Source organism: Emydura macquarii, unplaced genomic scaffold (assembly GCF_026122565.2).
Source record: "Emydura macquarii macquarii isolate MOO-44397 ecotype Brisbane River unplaced genomic scaffold, CSIRO-AGI_Emac_v2 contig_3451, whole genome shotgun sequence".
Classification (NCBI taxonomy): domain Eukaryota; kingdom Metazoa; phylum Chordata; order Testudines; family Chelidae; genus Emydura; species Emydura macquarii.
The window spans coordinates 4,035,376-4,056,797 of NW_027133588.1; the positions used below are offsets into that span (position 1 = coordinate 4,035,376).

The 21,422-nt window shown below is 41.1% G+C and overlaps 1 protein-coding gene across 2 annotated transcripts in view; it reads left to right on the forward strand.

The window, feature by feature from the left end:
- Positions 1-6,887: 6,887 nt before the first annotated feature.
- TBC1D2B (TBC1 domain family member 2B) overlaps positions 6,888-21,422 on the forward strand; it is a 50,094-nt gene continuing 35,559 nt past the window's right edge. For both annotated transcript variants that reach the window (XR_010917413.1, XM_067534831.1), the window contains exons 1-2: positions 6,888-7,762; positions 15,085-15,238. Coding sequence is in view for 1 of the 2 variants with exons in the window: in XM_067534831.1 (XP_067390932.1) it covers positions 7,094-7,762; positions 15,085-15,238 (823 nt within the window). In the remaining variant the exon portion in view is untranslated. The remainder of the gene's footprint in view (positions 7,763-15,084; positions 15,239-21,422) is intronic.

A 21,422-nucleotide genomic window follows, 5' to 3' on the forward strand; every position in this document is an offset into this window, starting at 1 on the left:
TTAAAAATCTTGTTATTTTTCCATTTATAAACCACTTTTTCATAGATGACAGACAGGGAAACTTTTGGGATATTTTCTGTTTCCCACCAAGATATAAAAAAATTCACAAAAATATATGCAGTAATGTTGGTTTGTGTCCATGTCTTTTCCTTTCCCATTTTCCATTTAGTGTTTTTCCTAGTCTGAGCCATTTGCCCCCTTTCTCAGATGCTACATCTGAAATCAAAATAGATTACACAATGGAAAAAATTGTTCATTACAATGGAATCCATCAATTTAATTAGCAGATTAGTTCTCTGCCTTAGATTTAAAATAATGTTTTCTGTTAATTTTTTTTCTCTAAAATCCTCTTGAGTCTTGCTGTCTCTGCTTTGATGTCAGATTTAGATTACAAACTCCTAACTAGAAACCTATGCTACCTTTCTCCTTTGATTCCTTCCCCTTCACTGTGGTACAACAGCTGGCCTTTCTAAGCAAAAAGCAGTTTTCTTTCTCAAGAAATGCTCTTTTACCACAACAAAAAGAGACATTTTTACATCTTTCTCTTTATAATATATTTGCTATTTTTTATCCGGAGGCTGAGCTAATAAAGCTAAATTACATCTTTCCGACTGAAATAGTGTTATGCCTCTAAATTGCCCTTAATACAAAAGCCAGATGATTTAGAGGTGTACATATGTATCTTTCTTGCTTTAATCTGCAGGACTATTCAGGGTATATTTTTTTCTTTTTGAGAAAAAGAGAGCAAGACTGGCAATAGAGAATGTGAAACAGTGGAGGAGCACCACCTAGTGTTTCTATAGAGCGATGGTTTTCAAACTTTTCCGTTATGGACCCCTAAAAAATGTCAAAGGGTGTGGATCCCTCTGGAAATCTTGGACATAGGCTATGGCTACTTTGCCGCCGTCAGATCAACTTCTCTGGATCGACTGAGCGGTCAGTGAAGACCCACTCAGTCGATCCAGAAATCAACGAATTAAGACCACCTTCTCAAGTAGCGTAGCACTGTGTCAACGGGAACGTGGTTCCCGTCAGCGCAGTGCAGTGAAGACAGCGCGCAGAACAGAAGCAGAGAAGTCGACGGAAGTTACGCACGTTTTTTGCGTAGCTTGCGTGACTCCGGTTGACTGCCACCGAATCTCGGAGGTAAGTGTAGACAAGCCCATAGTCTGTGGACTCCCAGCAGTCTGCAGACCCTGGGTTATAAACCACTGCTATACAGTAAAATAGTGGTATGTTAATACTGATCAACTCTCCTGACCATTTCTAATCAAACTGCAGTATGTATCATTTAATAGTTTGGCTGATTAGCTCATACATAAGGAGGGGTTTGCTTTGTAAACTGGATACATTTGATATTCTTGACGGACCTTGAAGCCACCCTAAAGGTGGAGGAATATCAGGACTGGGTGGGGGTGTAGATGGAGCATGATGTGTTCCTCAGATCCCCTGCCAGCCGAATGGTCTCTAGGAGACCATCAGGCAAGTCAAGCTGGGTGAGGTAATATTAGTGGACCAGCTTCTGGTGGGGAAAGAGACAAGCTTTCAAGCTTACAAAGAGCTGTGTAAGCACCAAAGCGTGTCTCTTTCACCAACTAAAGTTGGTCCAATAAAAGATATTACAGTTGGCCCACCTTGTCTCTCTAATGTGCTGGTATCAACACAGCTACAAACATCTAGCAAGTATAAATTAGAGCAACTTTCCACCTGTTTGGCTCCTGCTGTAAAAGTGGCTTAGGGCACCTTGACCTCTGGCCTTCCCCCACATTATGCCCTCCCTCTCAAGAACCTGAAGTGCAGTGAGTCATAAGTATCTATCCCACAAATACAGATGACGTAGCACTATGTCAAAGTACTTCATATTAGTACCCTGCAGAGGTCCTTGCAACAGTGAAAATTATCATCTTTGATAGTGACAGGTTGTACTTGTGGTTAAGTCTTTGCAAGATCTTTCTTCAAAAGGACCCACAAAACTAGATCTGAATTTTGCAGCTCGGGTCCAATCTTTGCTTTTGTCAAGTGTGACCCTGCTGCTCTGTAAACCAAAAGCAATTAACCAAAGGCAAAGTACTGATGTTGTGCTGCTTATAATTTACCAATTTCCTGCACTTGTGTAAACATGAAAGTCTGAGCCAAAGGATCTTCACTGATTGTACTCTTGATACATTTATATTTAATAATATGCCCTAGATACTGATTTTCTTGCACAATATTTATTATTGTTCCTATTACATTGAAATGAGAACTTACTTCATGCACTATGAATACCTATATTCCCAATATGGTGAAAAACATTCCAAATGTTATGAAATAAGTAGTTGAAGAATTCTCATTATTCAGAGTAAAACTGGTTCTCTCATTTTATATGTAGAGTAAATGAACAAGTTTGAACCAATAATGCACCTACAAAATTACTGGTTCATTTTAAGAAAGGTCAAACTTACCAAAAAACCCCAACCAAATATTTTGTCAAGCTTTATGAGCCCATTATCAATAGAAATATAGACACCCCATCATGTATGTCACACTTTCTGGGTGAAGTGTACCCCTTTATGGTGGATCAGACTAATGCCTACACTCCATCAACTCCCACTTTCACCCTACATAGAGATCTTTGCTTGCCTTACGCTGAACCTCTGCATAGGAGGGAAATTTCACCCTCTGTGACTAATTTGCTGTTTATATTCACTTTCTAAATCTCTGCCAAACAACTGAATGTCACCCACATGGGACTCTGCATTCTAGAGCTGACAATAAAAAAGAAAGACTATGTAAAGTGAGTACAAACGCACTATAAACACTGCTTAGTTAATAATAAAATGCTGTAATAATGTTGAAAGATGTGGCTATCACTTATCAGTTTACATCTGGATTACATTTGTAGAATATGCATGAAATAAGGAACTTATCTTCCTAAGAAGGGGAACTTTCTGTTTCAACGTACTAATTGTAAAAAACAGCACACCCTGATGAGAGTGTTGTAAGTGAGGAAGCTGTACAGCAACTATGAAAAAAGAGAAGTATTGAGAGCAAAAGTCTTGAGGGTATAGCGCCTGATCTGTGAGTTGCTGGGACCCCAAAATTTCTGTTGATGCCAATAGCAGCTGCGGTGCAAGATCAGGTTGCTAAATTCTTCACAGGAATGGACCCATTGCTGGTCAGGTGATAAGTTAAAGAAAAATATTGGAGACAATCTCTTTAAGCATATCCGAATGAATGAGGATAGGGCAATGTGAGACTTCTAAATAGTGAAAACATCTCCTGGAAACGGGGAAGAAGGAAGTGTTATGTGTTGTCTGGTAAATGACACTTTTAAGGGAAGGCCTGATCCTGCAAGATGCTGAGTGCCTTCTGTGACAAACTGGGAAAATGTCTGTATTATCTTTTATGAATATTATGTGACTTGGTTTCAATTTTGTAGGCTACCTGACTGAATGCATACAGCAAAATCAAAGGAGGCTGCAAAGGGGATGTTACAGAACCCCACAGGAAAGCTAAAACAATGAGACAGATAAGACAGGTGCAGGTACATACCTTCAAAACAATGAGAACCATTATGGGAGATGCTACTTCTAGGTCCCAACAAAGTTATCAGATTTGTTTTGCCAAGGCTGAGATGCCAAAAGATCAAAAGACCCTGATCAGTTAAAAAGTTGACCCTCACAAAAAGGGAGGGGAGAAGCAGTCAGAGAGGATGGTCAGGATGTGTCAGTGAAATGGCTGGCAGTCAAACAGCGGGAGAAGGCTGCAAGCAGTGTTGGCCAGACCTGCCTGAGTTGTGGATAGAGAGGTTAAGCTTAGGTAAGGCAATATGCATGCAGGTCTCTTTGGCCATATCTACACTATGGGCAGTATGGCACTGTAGCTATGCAGCTGTAAGCCCATAGTTAGACACAGACTATAGCATTGTAGGAACTCTACCTTCCTGAGCAGTGGTACCTAGGATGACGGAAGCATCCTTCTGTTGACCTAAATGCACTTACACCAGGGGGTAGGCTGGCACCGCTACGGCACTCAAAGCACTAGAACACCATAGCTATGTTGACCTAAGTTTGAAGTGTAGACTAGGCCTTTTGCCTTTTAGGGCAAAATAAATCATGCTTTGTGTTGAAGATGCTGTTTCTGTCTCACTGCAAAGGTATGCTGTCACAGGCTCCCACAGAGAAACTCTGGCACGCAGGGTCCAACCCCAAGTGGAGCCACTGAATCAGTCACAGTTGGTAACCAAGGGACTGTAAATGAAGTCCTAATCTGAATGTGGATGAATTCAGAATTCCATCCCAAAAGAGGTAAAGGACTGACACCTGGGGGGGGAGGGGGGGTCACTCAGCGAAGGGACAGCAGTGCAGTTAGCGCAGTAACACCTTCAACTCTTGCTGGAGTCAGCGGAGGCTGAGAATGCTCAGTACCTTGCAAGATCAGACCTTGAATTGTTGGCAATTGTTGACCATCACAGTTTTGAATTTGTACACATTATGGGACTACTTGGCAGAGGAAATATTGAATAGTCTTTGTTATAGATGTGACATATACTTGCCCTTTAAGTGAGATCGGCCTTCTTTTCCCCCATGTCTATTTACAAAGCTTCAGCATCTAGTACAGCTTTACCAGAAATGCCAAGAGAAGCTCCAGTCATCCATTCTGAATGATGTGTAGAAAATTGTGGGGTTAAACAGAAGTAAATGACTCAGTTCTTGAGTTTCCAGCCTTCAGCACGTCACGTTTCATTTCATATGTGGCTGGGGACCTATTTTCTCAAGTTTGATTTATACAACTGATGTACCTAAATTTCCATGTTAACAGAGCATAACAACTTTTAATATTGTTTATTATGAGCAGATGACACACTATGAGGGGATTTGGAACAGAGAATCTCTAGTCCCTCATGTGTGCCATTAAGTGCGATCTAGTGACAGAAGCACTGGCTACTCAAACATAATTTTTTCATTCAGTGCTAAGACTATCAGACAAATAAGTTATGGTAACTGAGACTGATTTTGGGATTTAGAGATGAAGACAGACTAGTGGCTTTAGTACAGTGGTTCCCAACCTTTTTGGCTCGAGGGCCAAAAATCATTTTTACAACACTGAGGGGCCACCAGTCTATCAACTCATAAAAAATGTATTGCCGTATACACCATTAAGGACTACAAACCATTACATATTTAAAGTAAACATTTTGATGCTACTGTGCTCATTTTTACATTCATTATTTTACACCTACAAATAACTCACAGTATGTCACACACTCACGGACAAAGCACTAGTGTAGATGAGTGACTGTCACTACACACTGAAGCACATAGCCTGGCAGCTAAGTCATGGTGGGTGAAAAACCAGAAGGCCCTGAGTTTTAGAGTCCTGCCCCTCCTCAAGCAACGCTCCCTTCTGCAGCCAAAGAGAGGGGAGCGGTGGGCCATTCTGAAAGACCCCGAGGGCCACTTTTGGCCCCCAGGCCACAGGTTGGGAACCACTGCTTTAGTGCATGTCAGATTCACAGATAAACGGCAAATTTCTGAAGTCAAGGAGGTTGCACAGCGTGCAAATCAACGCAGAATTTAGCTGAGTGAGTGATATTAACCCTTGGCGTAATTCCACTGATGACAACATTTACATCAGAGCAGAATTGTCTCCAATAACAATTACTTTGACAGCAATTCCTTTTTGATATGTGAACAAGAAGCTGGTATGTCATCTTACATGGCCTTAATGCCCCCTCCATTTCGTTACGTTGGTTATGCTACATTAATTTGCAAAAGTGGACTATGCTATCTACATGGACTCTTTTCTGTATTTGCATCCATTACAATTAGATACATGTAATGAAAACAAGTGCACTCTGTGCTCTTAATAGAAAGGATGAAATTTAGAATCCATACTCTTCATTCAAGATGAAGACAGAGAAAGCGTTGAGTAGATGTGAGTCTTCTGATCACAGCTATTAATACTATTAATTTTTCCTTAGTATCCAAAAAATGTGATGACTGTTAGAGAAACATAAAAAGGCAAGGTCCCTGGCCCACAGAATTTACAAACTAAGGCCTTGATCCTGCAATTTGTCATATATGTGGGGACCCCTGCTCCTGGTCAGAGTTCAGAGGTTTGCCTACATGCACAAAGTTGCAGATTGGGGCTGAATTTTATGTGACTCAGTGGGACATCAACAAAAAATGAACTGGTGAGTAAATGCAAGCATTACAAAAAGATTGCACGAACTCCATTTTGGCACCTGCACATGTTGAGCTTCTGTTACACATAATTATTATTTTCAATTAACTCACTAAACCAGAGATAACTGAAACTAATGTAGAGATTTCACAGATGAGTAACAATCAGTGACATAGCTATGGGTGGGCCGTGGCAGGCCCATCCAATTGGTTGCAGAAGTTCTAGTGCTAATGTTACGCTTAAGCTATCTTGGCAAATGGAGCGTCAGGTAGTTTAGTTTCTTGGCCAGTCACTTCCCAAACTTCTGGCTTCCAATCACACTGGTCAAATTTATGCCCACCCATATAAGAACCAAAGTCCTGCCAAAAAAAATCACTTCTGGCTACACCTCTGGTAACATTGCCACAAGATGCAAAGGGATTCTACTCTTAACTGCGGGTTAGGCCATGATATGGAAAATACAATTGAATGTCATATCAGAATAGTGAGTGTGATAGCAATACAGTAGGGGAGGATACATTAAAGAAGTAGTCAGGGACTATAGTGGCCAAAAATGGAAATAAGAAGGTAATCTTCCCCTTCAATAACAGCCCATTTCATACTGATTTCCTGCAAAAGAGCTGCTAGCTGCATTAAGGTCAAAGCCATTTTCAGGAGTCTGATTCCTGGCAGTACCTCAGGAAGTATCCCAAGGTTTGGACAGTATCTCCTTGTGGAGATACTGTCCTTGCAGGAAATGCAACCCAAACTCGAGCGGGATGTCAAATGTCCTGGACATCTGGCAGGCAGGAAAGTGTAGCAAAGCTCACGGGCCGCACGTCCTCAGGACCTAAAAGTCACATGTAGGCAGGGCCCAACTTCTCCTCTCCATGGCAGGGGCCCGGGCCCAGCTCCTCGCGCACACACACAACGCGTGTGCACAAACATGCCGATGCCGCCACGATTGCACAAGCAGCAGGGAGGCTTCCCCCGCGGGTGGCGGAGGGCGGAGCGATGCGCTGAGCCGTGGCGGGCTGCAGGGCCAGGCTGGCCAGGGGAGGGCCGGGCCGGGCTGGGCTGTGCGCGGGGTCGGGCGGGAGACGCCCGGGCAGAGCCCGTAGCTGCCCCTGGTCTTGTCTCCCCGCGAGAGGGCGGAGGGAGACCCGGGGACTACAAGTCCCGTCAGGCGGCGGGCCGGGCTGCCCTGCGGAGCGGCCGGGCGGAGGAAGGCCGAGTGCCCGCGGCAGCGCTGGCAGGGACCGGCGGGGAGATGCCGGCTGCAGGGGCCGCCGAGGGGGATGAGGGCGGCGGCGGCGATGGAGCGGTGCCGGCGGAGCAGGCCGGGCCGGGCGCCCCCAAGCTGTGCGGCTACCTGCAGAAACTGTCGGGCAAGGGCCCGCTGCGGGGCTTCCGCAGCCGCTGGTTCGTCTTCGACCCCCGCCGCTGCTACCTCTACTACTTCAAGGGCCCGCAGGAGGCGCTGCCGCTCGGCCACCTGGACATCGCCGCTGCCTGCTTCAGCTACCACCAGCCCGAGGCCGCCGCCCCCGCCGGCGGGGATGAGGCCGCCGCCTTCGAGGTGCACAGTCCGGGCGGCGCCGTCACCGTGCTCAAGGTACCCGCGGCCCGCCTCAGGCCCTCGCCCCGGTGTCCGCGGGGCCCGCTCAGCCCCGCCTCAGGGCTCCCCGCCAGCGAGCGTCCCCCGACTCCCGAGGGGCTGCGGCAGGGGCCTCCCCCCACCCACACTGCCCACAGGCTCCAGCACCCCCCGTCTCAGGGACCCTGAATCCCCGGGGGCTGAGCCAGGGACCCATCTCTGTAGCTCTGGGGGCAGGCTCCCCCTTACATCCCTGCTCGGTCGGGGACCCCTTTCCTCAATCCCCTCTGCTGGCTGCTCCTGACCCATGCCCCGGGCAGGGGTCTCTCAGGCTGGCTTCCCGCGGCTGCGGGGGGCTTCCTGGCTCTACAAAATACCGCTTGGTGCCTGTCTTGTGCACGGGGATCTTGTGACACTCGGCCTGTGAGCTGGCAACCAAGGGGCTTTCCCCAAGGAGTCTTGCTAAGTGTGACTGCCTGTCCCCAGCCAGAATCTGCAGCTGACCCCGTGAGCTGTTCTTCCTCTTCCTCGGCTTGCTTTAAGTCTCTTGTAGCGATAAGCACTGCCAGCATCAGGTGCTGCTCTGTGTTATTCTAGGCTATAAACTTACATGTAATTACACCATTCAGCGTGGCTTCTCCTGGCTCCCAATGAGAATGAGGTGGGGGGGGAGCCGGGGAACTTGTGGGGCAGCCAAGCTCCTGTCCGGGGCTGCCAGGGGAGCTGAGAGACCAGGCCAAGGAGAGTAGTGTGGACATCATTCCCCACAGTAACTGCGGTGGCTGTAAGTCAGCCTAACATAGGTCGACTTATCTTTGTAGTGTAGACAAAGCCTTGGGCAGCTTCTTTTTCCACCTTGTTGTTCTATCTCCAACTCTCTCTAGGTAGTTCCAGAAGGGTAGCCAGGTTAGTCTGTATACAGCAAAAACAACGAGAATCCTGTGGCAATTTAGACACTAACACATTTAATTTTAGCAGGCATAAGCTTTCGTGAGGCTCAGCTCAGATGCATCTGACGAAGTGAGCTGAGCCTCACAAAAGCTTATGCCTGCTAAAATTAAATTTGTTAGTCTCTAAAGTGCCACAGAACTCTTGTTTTTTCTCTCTAAGTAGATTCAGTTTATTACATGATTAGGTTTGCTTTTCTGCTGACACCCAAATGGGGCTCAGAAGCCCAAAACTCTGTAGGCTTTTTGCCTAAACCTGGGAATTGGTATGGTTAGCTCTCTCTTTTTCTCCTAACATTGTCAGTGGCGTTTTATGATGGACTTGAGTTCTGAATACCAATTTCTCATGTGCTAGCCACACCAGGGCACATATAATTGAGTATTTTGGTCATACTTGTGCTCACTCCTTAGCGTAAGCTTCCTCCCCAGAATGGAGAGAGTTTAACAAACTGTCTGCTCCTTGTTAGTATGTTGTTGTTAAACAGTGTTTTTTAAAGTTGTGTTCAGTGTGGCTGATTTATAATATTTTTCAATTTATATAAATATTTGTGAAAATGAAGGGCTCTCCGTTGTGTGTTCACTTTTTGATGTGGAAAATGTCCTATATCACATTTTGGGGTACACATCCAAAACTTAAAAATAACCCATAATTTGTCTTTTTCCAAGAAATGAAAAAACGGCTTTCAAAATGTAGGCCAAAAGTGTAGTCCCAAGTGACCCCCAGAAGCAAATACTTGAGAAAGAAAAATGTTTCTGGGACCTGGGTGTGATCCTCTAAGGGGAAATTAGCTCTAGAGCTATTTGAAAATTATCTGTCAAAACACCTATTCCAACAGAAAAAGGCTTTTTTCAGTTAAAAGAAAATTTCATGGAAAAAAGGCTTTATCAAAAATCTTCAGGTCTTCATAGAAAAGATAAACTTTTTTTGTTATACAGAAATATTTAACACTTTTTTTCCAGGGGGAAGAGGTGGGGGAGTGGCTCTCTACCTTTCCGGACTACTATATCCCTTTCAGGAAGCTGATTTGTCTTGTGCGCCCCCCAAGTTTCATGTCACTTAAAAACTACTTGCGTACAAAATCTGACATAAAAATATGTGTCCCAGCACACTATTACTGAAAAACTGCTACTTGCTCATTTTTACCATATAATTATAAAATAAATCAATTGGAATATAAATATTGTACTTACATTTCAGTGTATAGTATATAGAGGAGCATAAACAAGTCATTGTCTGTATGAAATTTTAATTTGTACTGACTTCGCTTGTGCTTTTTATGTAGCCTGTTGTAAAACTAGGTAAATATCTAGATGAGTTGATGTACCCCCTGGAAGACCTCTGCATACCCCTAGGGGTGCGTGTAACCCCTGCTTAAGAACCATTGAGGTAATGATGGGTGTGGGGAGAATCCTTTCCTGATCAGCTCTAGTGAACTGCTTCAACTCCCATAAGCAGGAGCTCAGGCCTTCACAGGATTGGAACCTAAATCTTCTGACCTTATATTATATGTATCCATCTTTGTTCCATCTTATGATGGACTTTTTCATAGGTCTGTCTATCTTACAAAGGAAGGTTTTACTTTGGTAGGAAAAGTTTTACTATGTAGTAAAATATTAATAATAAAATGAAGTAAAAATATATATCAGGACCACCTGTTTAGTTCTGGAAAATTGCTATTATTAAAACATTTGTATAGGTGGTTTTTAAATGTTGTTTTTTAAAATGATGGGGACTCAAGATATAGGGTGAGAAATAACAAGAGATGTTGAGAATTCAGCCTAAAATATGTATCTTTAAAAGCGTTCCTTAGTGTTTAGACCTTGCTTTGGTATTAATGGTGCTTGAAAAATAAATGTATATAATTCATAATAGTAAATAGTCTTTGTATCCAAATAATTTCATTTATATTTTTTTATAAACAAGACAAATGAGGTGTCTGAAACTAAATGCAGTGATACTATACGTTAAAAATAATGATATTGAGTTAAGGAAAGAAATATAGTTAACAATTGTATAACAGTACAGACTGGCATGAAGAAAACCACATTTTTGTATAGTTATAATACACATTTGTATTACTTTTTATGTAGCAACCTTTTCATCCATAGTGTAAAGCTTGTGGATTTGGTGTAAGTGAATCCTGGATTTGATTTTAAAGTAGCACTTAGTACTTCCACCTGGAAATCTCCAGGAAAACGATTTCTAGGACAGGTTGTTTTTCAAACATAGTGACATTCATTAGGAAATGGTAGGAAAGATAGAAAACTTGTAATTAGGATTATAATATTAAACAATATAGAGAACAAATAAATAATATGTAACCCTTGTCCTAGACAAAACTCTAGCATGAGCCAAGGTGGGATCCTCAGGTATAACTTCCTTAAGTGCTACAGCATGGTGGTATTGGCAGTCAGGTGGGACAAATTAGACTTGGTCTTACTAGTGCAAGCAACATGCAGCTCCTCTATTAAGTTTCCCTGCATAAGCTTTTCTTGGTGTGTCTGGTCTCATCCCCCCTCCTTAATTGTACTTATATGTGCCTGAGGCCCTCTGGGAAAGAGATGGGTTATGTGAGGGAAGCATCTTAGAAGTGTATATTCGTTCAAGCACAGTCTAGAGGCCTTAGGTGATGTGACAGTTGGGGAATCCTTGTGCTATATTCTATATAGGTACCAGAAATTAAAGCAAATTGTCATCTATTTTTACCTCTCACAGGCTTATGATGCTTGTCTTAAGCAGCCATGTGACTGATCAAAAAGCTATTGCCTAATATATGTGGTCCTTATTTAAAGATCAAACAAACTTTATGCTGGAAATCTTGGAGGTACTTTCAAAGGAACTGGTTAAGATGGAGATTGAATTGCTGGAGGTGGTCATTGGTGCATGTTTCACTGCACTAGTAGGTTTTTGTTCTGTGTTTGTACAGCATCTAACACAGCGGGGTCCTAGTCCATGACTCTAGCTCCTTGACACTATGATAACACAAACATCAAGTAAGAATTCTGGAGCTAGGATTTAATTGAGCCCTTTACTCAAAAGAAACCAGAACCATAATACTTTCAGAACTAAGATGTCTTTCAGCCAAGTTCTGCAGAAATAAAAATAAAGATGAATTGATGTGCAAATATTGTAGCCTGATCTATCCCTCAGTGAAGTCAATGAGAGTTATATTGAGCCCTTATTGAATTTGTAATGCAGGATAAAAGCCTCACTGATTTAAACTTTGAAGAAAAAATTACACACAGGAGCACGAGGACCTTACTGAGGAAGAAAGTCGAGTCAAGTGTAGTTTTCAGCCTCTATATCACATGGTTCATTTTCCTCAATTTGCTTCTTATTCATAATTTCTGAATCTCATGGCACAGTCCTTCCCATTCAGTATTTATACTCTTACATGAGCAATAAGAAATAAGCAACAACACCCCAATCTGAAATGACTGTAATATTCAACAAAAACAACGAGAGTCCTGTACTGGGTTACAGCCCACGAAAGCTTATGCCTGCAGAAACTAAATTTGTTAGTCTTTAAAGTGCTACAGGACTCTCGTTGTTTTTGCTATATACAGACTAACACGGCTACTCCTCTGTAATATTCAAGAACATATTACTACTTCACAATGCTTCTGATTAGTTTTTTTTTTTTTTTAAACATTCAGGATTTAATCCTCTGAGCTGCTCAGCCCCAGTAATTTAATGGTAGTTGCAGGTAATCTGCTGATGCTCTGTGGCTCGTTTTCCGATTTGACAAAAATTTCAGGAAAAGTGTCACAGCCTTCATGGAAAGCCAGGTGTAAATAATATGTGAGTCCCAAATTGGGATTGGTGGACCATCAGTGGTCCTTGAACAATTTGCTGGTTGCATGGTGCTGGCATTCCTCCTTATTTCTAGCTGTTAAAGCACATAAAAAAGGTTAACAGTACATTAAAGGCTTTTTCTAATATTACTTTGCTTCATAAGCAATTGTAATTGCCACCCCAGGCACTTGATGAGGAGAGTGGGGAAGGTGGTTCTCGAAATAATCTGTCCAAATCTGATCCAAATCATGAAAAATTTGAGAACCCCTGCATTCGAATAATACAGCCTAATCCTGTCACCATTTGCTACCTGCACTTAATGCTTTTGGCTTGACTGGATATGCTCAAGAGTGAACATCTATTTCTGTTTGCAGAGTCAGGCCCTTTGTTTCGTAGAAGGGGGGGAGGGGCAATCCCAATCCATTTCTTCCCTCATCCCTCCAAAAATCCTGTAAATATTTCTTACCAGGTGTCATGTTGTCTGGAGTGGCTCACAACTGAGTGCTTGCCTCAAAGCAGATTGTCAGAAACCAGGGCAGACACCCCAATCTCGTGGTGTGTTCTGTAATTAGATTTCACTAAGCCAGCACCAAATGTTGAGGAAAGAAAGGTAATAAATACAGGGGGAGGAGGGGCAGCAGCAATAGTAACAATTCTTTTAAGAAAATGATGAGCTGGTTTTTAAAAATGAGGGGAGAGGCCAAAGAGATATGGAGTTGTATACCTTAAGGCCACTACAGCAGAGGCACAATTGCCTGCTGACTTGAGACATAACAGTGGGATCCCTAATAAGATGAAGATGTGTGAGTGTGTTTCAAGGAGGAAATCAAATACTTTGAGTTTAAGCTGCTGTTGCTCTTTTTTAATCTCACTTCCTAGGTAACTGATGGAGGGAAGGGGGCAGTAGTAATATAGTTTGAAAATGGCTCTGAGTGAATTGTGAACAGAAACACTGTATATATGAACAAACATATCTTTTAAAAAAAGCTTGAGGCAGTGTGACTTAGCAGCTGATACAGAGTGACAAATAGCCAAGCACAGAAAAGCTTTCTAAATTCTAGACACCATGCAAATGGATAGCCCTCTAAATACTCCATTGCCTTCTGCTTTAAGACAATAACATGACAAAGTCTACATAGAGAGAGACGTAAAGAAAAATACTCATCTACTAGGTAATTGGGGCTCTCTAATTCATTAGGAAGTAAGACTGCCACTGGAGAAAAATTGATCAGGAGATAATTTCTGTGATAGATAGATGTAGAGAACAACGTTCAGTTTAGAAATCTCCAAAGGACTCTACAGCCAGGAATTTTTCCATTTTCACTTATGATGTTGAGAAAGATTGGATCTAAATGGAGAGACATTTAGAGATCTCTGCCTCAATCACGCCCCGTGATAGCTGCATGCATGGATGAGCGTTTTACTTTGTGTTCTGTTTTTCACTTTTGTTCTTCAACTCATGTCAGGTACTATGCAAACCAGTCATTCTCCATCTCATTTTATAATGCAAATTCTTCGTCACAGCTGGTAAGTGAAAAAGAACAGAATGCATAAAACACAGTTCTGCTGGTACAAGAAATTTGAAATGCCTCAGGTAGGCAGTGTATTTGTCTTTCACAGCACAGCAGCCAATAAAAGTAAACCTTTGGTATCCCCTCTTCTGAGTTTTGTTTAATAAGGCACCATGACAGGAGATTTAAGCTATCTTGGTCTGCATGTGAAGTGCTGAGTCATTTGTGTAAAATCTGGTCACCAGCTTCATAATCCTCTTCCTTCTACCCAGTCACTTTTCCTTATTGCTTTAACAGAGAAGACCAATCTGATAAGAGCAATGGCAACAAACTCACTCAAGTAAAATAAGATAAAAATGTATTTAGATATGGTTTTTACTGTACAATTTAAAGATGTTTGCATTTCCATTGCCCAGTTAGCACCCATTCTGTTAATTAGCAGAAGACTTCGCTTTCTTAAATTCCTGTATTAAATGTCTTAAATATTTATTTCATGGCAGTTTTGTTAACTCCTACAGCAAGAGGAAGTGTAATAGTTCATATAGTAATAGATACATAACAGAATATGTAAATGTTTTGTATTAAAAAATGCAGTATAACAGTGTATGTTCTTGTCCGCTTTCAGCCAAGCACATTACATATACTTAAAGTCAGGTTCTTGTTGATTGTAAGTGTGGAGACTTTGATTTTTCTGCTGTCTTTATTCATGTATCTGAAGAATTCTTCATAATGTCTTGGGCTAACTTAAATGCACAGTAGGCTGTCAAGAAAGCAACCACATCAGGGCTGTGACTAGTATGGGAGCAGCCTCTTGAAACTTGAGGAGATGGAGATGCAAAGATGGAGAAAATAGGCATGCATGATTAGTTTTAAAATGTGAATTCTGGCTTATTAGTGAAATGTATATATTAGAAATGGCTGTTTCGTGTGACTGAAGCCATTTTTAGATCATCATATTTAGCAGAATGTTATTGACACCTCTGTTTTGGCACCCATGTCTCCCTTTCAATCCAAGTTAAATTATATGCATGCTTGACAAGTGTACGGTCTCTTTATATTTTCAGTACTCTGGTCTCTGTTTTGTAGGCTGCTACCCGTCAGGACATGACATACTGGCTTCAGGAACTTCAACAGAAGAGATGGGAATACTGTAATAACCTTGATGTAGCAAAGAGGGACAGCAGCACTTCACCTACACCCAGTGACTTTTCCAAAGGCCTTGTTGCCAAAGATAACACAGGCAAGTTGAAAACTTGAGATACATGTAGGGAGCATGTAATATTTCTGTTTTGTAAGAGTTTACCAGTATGATTTTGGTTATGGTAAAATTTCTACAATTTTCTCCTTTAATTTTTCCTTTAAAGTGGATTACATTTATAAATATTTTTGTAAAGTTTTCAGAAGAATGTTCTCTCTCAAATCAATATACTTATATTCACTTCTTGTGTCTAATAATGGTCCTCTTAGACATAAACATAATTTCATATGGTTGTCCTAACTTATCTCAGTCATGGAACACAATTGGTGCTAGGAAGAATAGATTTCATAAATTGAAACAAAATCAGATACTGTTAAATTTGGGTCACATAGGGTGAAAGAGCTCAATTTAAAGCTGTTGACTCACTCTTTTGCTGTCTTAAAGTATGTCATGTTTAGTTTCTTGGAATTTAAGATCCACTTCCTCAACAGAAAGGGAGAAAAATCTTTTCAGATTAAAAGAGTCTAGCTGGTTTATTATTTTGGTCAACTACAGAAAGCATAAAAAATTGTCTTGTCTTGTCCTACATTCTGAACAATTGCTACAAATGTAGCAGACCAAATGAAGCTCATGGCTTTACTGCTGAGAACAGTGCATGGGTGTATACATAACTTCCATGGCGGAGGAGAATAAGCAAAACAAGACCGCTGAAAGCATGTGGTGAGAGAACTTAGTTTTGAGCTTAACATAAGAACCGCATAAGAATGGCCATACTGGATCAGACCAATGATCCATCTAGCCCAGTATCCTGTCTTCTGACAGTGGCCAATGCCATGTGCTTCAGAGGGAATGAACAGAACAGGTAATCATCAAGTTTAACCCATTCCCAGCTTCTGACAACAGAGGCTAGGGACACTTCAGATCATGGTTTTGCATTTTTGCCCATCCTGGCTAATATCCATTGATGGACCTATATCCTCCAGGAACTTATCTAGTTCTTTTTTGAACCCTATTATAGTTTTGGCCTTCACAACATCCTCTGGCAAGGAGTTCTACAAGTTGACTGTGCATTGTGTGAAGAAATACTTGTGTTTGTTCATTTTAAACCTGCTGCCTATTAATTTCATTTGGTGACTTCTGGTTCTTGTGTTATGTGAAGGAATAAATAACACTTCCTTATTTACTTTCGTCACACCAGTCATGATTTTATAGACCTCTGTCATATCACCCTTTTGGGTATGTCTTCACTGACAGCAGCAAATTCGCCACCATCAGATTGATTCCTTGAGATTGATTAAATGGAAGTGGAGACCCACTCAGTCGATCAGGAAATCGACTTAATAAATCCACCCCCAGAAAAAGAGTAATGCTGCATCAATGGGAGGGCATTTCCCCTCGTTGTGGCATAGTGGGGACACCGTGGTAAGTAGAATTAGAAAGTCGGCGGGAGATACGCAAGCTACTCTACGTAGCTTGCATATCTCCTGTTGACTGCCGCCGAATTTCACAGTAAGTGTAAACCAGGTCTTAGTCATCTCTTTTCTAAGCTGAAAAGTCCCAGTTTTATTTCTCTCTCCTCATACGGAATTTGTTCCATACCCCTAATCATTTTTGTTGACCTTTTCTGCAACTTTTTCAATTCCAATATATTTTTTTGAGATGGGGTGACCATATCTGCACACAGTATTCAAAGTGCGTTTTAGCTTTATAAAGAGGCAATACGATATTTTCTGTCTTATTATCTATCCTTTTCTTAATGACATTCTATCAGCTTTTTCGACTGCTGCTGCACATTGAATGGATGTTTTCAGTGAACTATCTATAACGACTCCCAAAATTTCTTTCTAACGTAATTTGTTAGCCACCAGTTTCATTTTATCTTTATTTTTCTTGTAACATTTCTGACTGTTATACCTTATGACTTGTACTCACTTAAGATCTATCTCTTTATAGTTAATAAACTTGTTTTATCTAATCCAGTGGTGTTTAAATGAAAGTGTTCGGGGAAACACCAGTTAGGGTGGCAGGTTATGTTCATACTATTTCTTTTAAAGAAATAATGGACTTTATATAAACTTGTGTTGTCCAGGAGAGGGTTGGGAAGTGCCAGACATACATTTCGGGGGGAAATCTAAGGTGGGGTGTGTGCTGGGGTCACTCTGAACTATAACCAAGGATGGTAAGAGCCAGGGTGTGGCTGGCAGACTCTGTTTACACACAACTCTCAGGGTATGGCTTTCATGCTGAAGTAGCTCCCAAACTGCCTTCCACAGCAAGGCATTGTAAAACACCCAAAATTGCAGGGCCAGGGTGGCATACCAGCTCATTAGTCTAGATTGTACGTTGGAATGTCACATCATGTGCTTAAGTGCTTTGCCAAAGCATGGACTTAGTCTCTCATTTGCTCCCAATTTGAAAAAGACTGATAGACATGTCTGGTATCAAATGTCTTGTCCTTCCAAAACATATATTTTACTAAAAGAGAACCTGATTTCAGGTCTACATCAAATGCTTAATATATGGTGCCCTAGTGGGTGGGTATAAAATAATTTACAAAGCAGTGTGTCTTACTGAATAACGCAGTTTTAAGATAGTCCACGTTCATTTTTGGTAATGTTACACTGTGCGACGTAACTTACATGCAGATAATATATTTTATATTCTGAACTAATTCTGATAGTTTGTCCTTATGAAAGTACAGAGAGGTAGAAGCTGCTCTAGTTAGTAACCAACTTTTCATTAGATTATTGTTTTGCCCCAACCTCTAAGACAATGAAAGATAACTTTCACTTCAAATTTTTGCATATGTGGTCTGATTGAAAGAGAATATCTTAAGTCAAGCTTAATGTACATTTTCAGAGTTATGAGGTCTAAAAAATGCAGTAATGCACTTCTCAAACGTTTTTGGTGATGTAGGGCAGACACTTCGATTTGGTTTGCTCTTTGGTTATTGCAGAAAACTGATGCCTTCCGTCATATCCAGAAATGGGGTAGCAGATTTTGAAGTAATTCTGTTGTATTCCAAACTGGATGTGTCAGAAAGTTCCCTGGGGCTAATGCAGACTTTGACGGTCACGCATATTTTTCCAATATTTGCCAAAGCTCAAAAGGCTTCAAAGTTCATTGGCTTAGACTTGTTCATTCCATAGCAACAGAGGAAACTTAAGCTGGAGCTTTTTCCCCAAACTCAGATTCCCCTGTTGGCCTGTTGCAGCACTACCCATAACCCTGCCTACATTTGGGAGAGCAGTTGTAGTTTGACTGTTCTCTACCACAGAGCGTTTGAGAGTATGAGACTAGTTATTTCTACTAGGCTTTCCTTTCTTACTAATTATTTAAATTTATACAGATAATACTTGCCACTTACAGTGATTGTATATCTGTAGATTAAGTGCTTTACAAAGGAGGGGATTTTCCCCCTCTGATCCAAGTTTGTAAATTACCTTTATAACTTGTAAATACCTCCTACTGTGCTATTAATTACATACTTTGTAGTAGAATATACAAGCTGCAGTTCATATGTGAGTGTTTAAAAGCAGGTTCAGTCACTAATAATCTGAATGGTAAAGCGATGCTGCTTCAGCTCAAGAAACAAATTATTCATTGCAATATCTTTTTTTTAAATATAAATTATACCAGAGAAGTCATTTTTCTTTTCTTTCAGTTACTCAGATTTCTAATTTAAACCATTTTAGAGTGAAAAGTAGAGATTTTCCTACCATTCTGTCTGATTTAGACTTGACAAGGAGGCATTCTTGTAACCAGTTTCTTTTAATATTCATGTTTATGAAGAAGTGGGCTATGAAAAACAAATATAGTAATGCTACTTTTGTATGTCTTGTAATAGAACCATTGTACTTTCATGGATGTCAAGTAAATAATTTGTTCTTTCCAGTGCCTTTAGCTTTCAGTTTCTTGGAGTTAGTTATAGCTTTCATTCATTTGGTTTTTAGTTTTTTGACACTATCATTACTGCATTCATCTACATTTTAGTTTTTTAATATTTGTATACTGTGAATTTATAATAAGCCCCATATATTTTGACATGACTTATAACAATTGGTTTCAATATGAGTGCGCTTTTAACAATTCTGTTTACAACAGTACACCATGCTAATGCTTCATTAATTAATTAAGCCAATTGTCCCCAAACTTTTTACATTGCTCCCCCCCACTTAGCCACATCTGTGTCGCTGTTGTGGGCAGGGCTGGGGCCAGACACGGAAGCATGGCCAGGCGGGACTGGGGGCAGGGCTGGGTGCGAAGCTGCAGCCGGGCTGTGAGCCAGAGGCTGTGGCGGAGGTGGGTCAGGAGCCGGGAGGCAGGCTGTGGTTGGGGCCAAGGCTGGAGGGTGGGGCTCTGGCCCTGGCCAGCACCAGAGCCACGGCTGGGTGAAGAGCTGCGGCCACGTCGGGAGCCGGGGACTGGAACAGGTTTGAGTGGTGCTCCCTCCCTACCCCTGTGGGGGCTGGCCTGAGCCCTGCCACGCCCCCTCAAACAGTCCTCTGTGCCTCCCTAGGGAGGAACACCCCTTAATTTGAGGACCTGTAAATTAAGCATTCATTCAGAAGTAATCAATATATTGAGCATTAAGCCATAAAGGAAAACAACTGAATGGAGATGTTGTATAGTCAAAATTGCACTCCCATCATAGGTAGGTAGAAGCCAATTATTCTAGTCTGAGAAAAACTATTTATCTTCTAATCCTGTCTAATATAAGAGCATTCTTCTTCACCCTGCCCTCCAGTGTCCTATATTGTAAAAATAAGACTGTCCCACTCCACCACCTCCTTTCAGACCGTGGGGTTTCATAATCATTGAAGAATTGTCAGCAAGGTGCTTCACCTCATGGGATTGGATGGTTCAGGGCAGGTCTGGACTCTGGAGCCAGAGGGAATAGACTGGCTCATTTTAAATGGAAGTTGAAACTTAGTATAGCTTTTTGTTTACTACTTTAACCCCCACAGCTATCATCAGAACTTTTGAAGCAGGGTAAGTTATTTAGCACATACTCCATAGCACAGTGGTTTTAAACCTTTTTTCATTTGTGGACCCCTAAAAAAAAATTTTGAATGGAGGTGTAGATCCCTTGGGAAATCTTAGACATAGTTCATAGTCTGTGGAGCCCCAGGTTGAAAACCACTGCTATCGCAAAAGAGCCCAAATCATTCTTCTTGGTCTCTCTTTATAGACTAAAGTTTTAAATTCTTGATAGGGATTAAATGTTCATTGGCTATCTAGAAATCCAAAGGATGTAATAGCAGTATAGTGTAGTATTGAAGTATGCCAGATTTTGGGGTTAAAAGTATTTTTACAGTGTCATTTAAAAAAGAAAAATGAAAAAACATTGTGTTTTGCTCTTTGATGAGATCTGCTTCCTCTGCCTATTCAGTTTTTAGACAGTTCATGTCATAGTTAACTTTTATTAATCAGAGCACACTTTATATTGCGAGTATGTAAGTATGTTGTATATGTGTTAATATGAAGAGGTTAGACAGGTTATATTTTTTCTGTAGGTCTTGCCGTTGGCATTGGTTTATGTGGTTCTAACATCAAAACTTGTTTGCTGCAAGTTTGTTATATCCTTTTCCTCAGTGTTTTTGGATAAAGAAAGATTGCAGCACTCTGGTTCCAAAATAAAATGATCAGTCACTGATGTTCTTATTGTATGCTGTCTTTGGAGTAAAAGGACATTGTCAATTTAAAAATGATAGTCTTTTCTGAAAAGGTTTTACCGAGTGTTAAAAGTGAAACCTCTGATTCTTTTAACTACATGTTTAGTGGAGGAAAATATTTAATAGGGAAAATATTTCCCCATCTTTTCTGTTTAATTTATGTATATGCAATTTTGTAACCATGTTGGTCCTAGGGTATTAGAGAGACAAGGAGAGTGAGGTAATTTATTGGACCAGCTTCTGTTGGTGAGAGAGACCAGCTTTTTCATGCTTATACAGAGCGCTTCTTTACACCTTCAGATAAATTCTAGCATCCCAATAGTGATGCTGTAATTATGGCTGAGGACACATTCTCAATATGCTCCTATTTTCAAGTTCTATAATTCTATTTTTGGGGAAATTACTATGTTGAAATCTCATGCTGCTTCTCTGCCCAAGAAAGTGGGTGAGTTTTATGGAAAATGTGAATAAAAATCCTTTCAGTAAGTGTGTAGTTATCAAACATATGAGAACAATTTCTCTATGCCTTTAGGTTCTATAGTTAGGAAAAT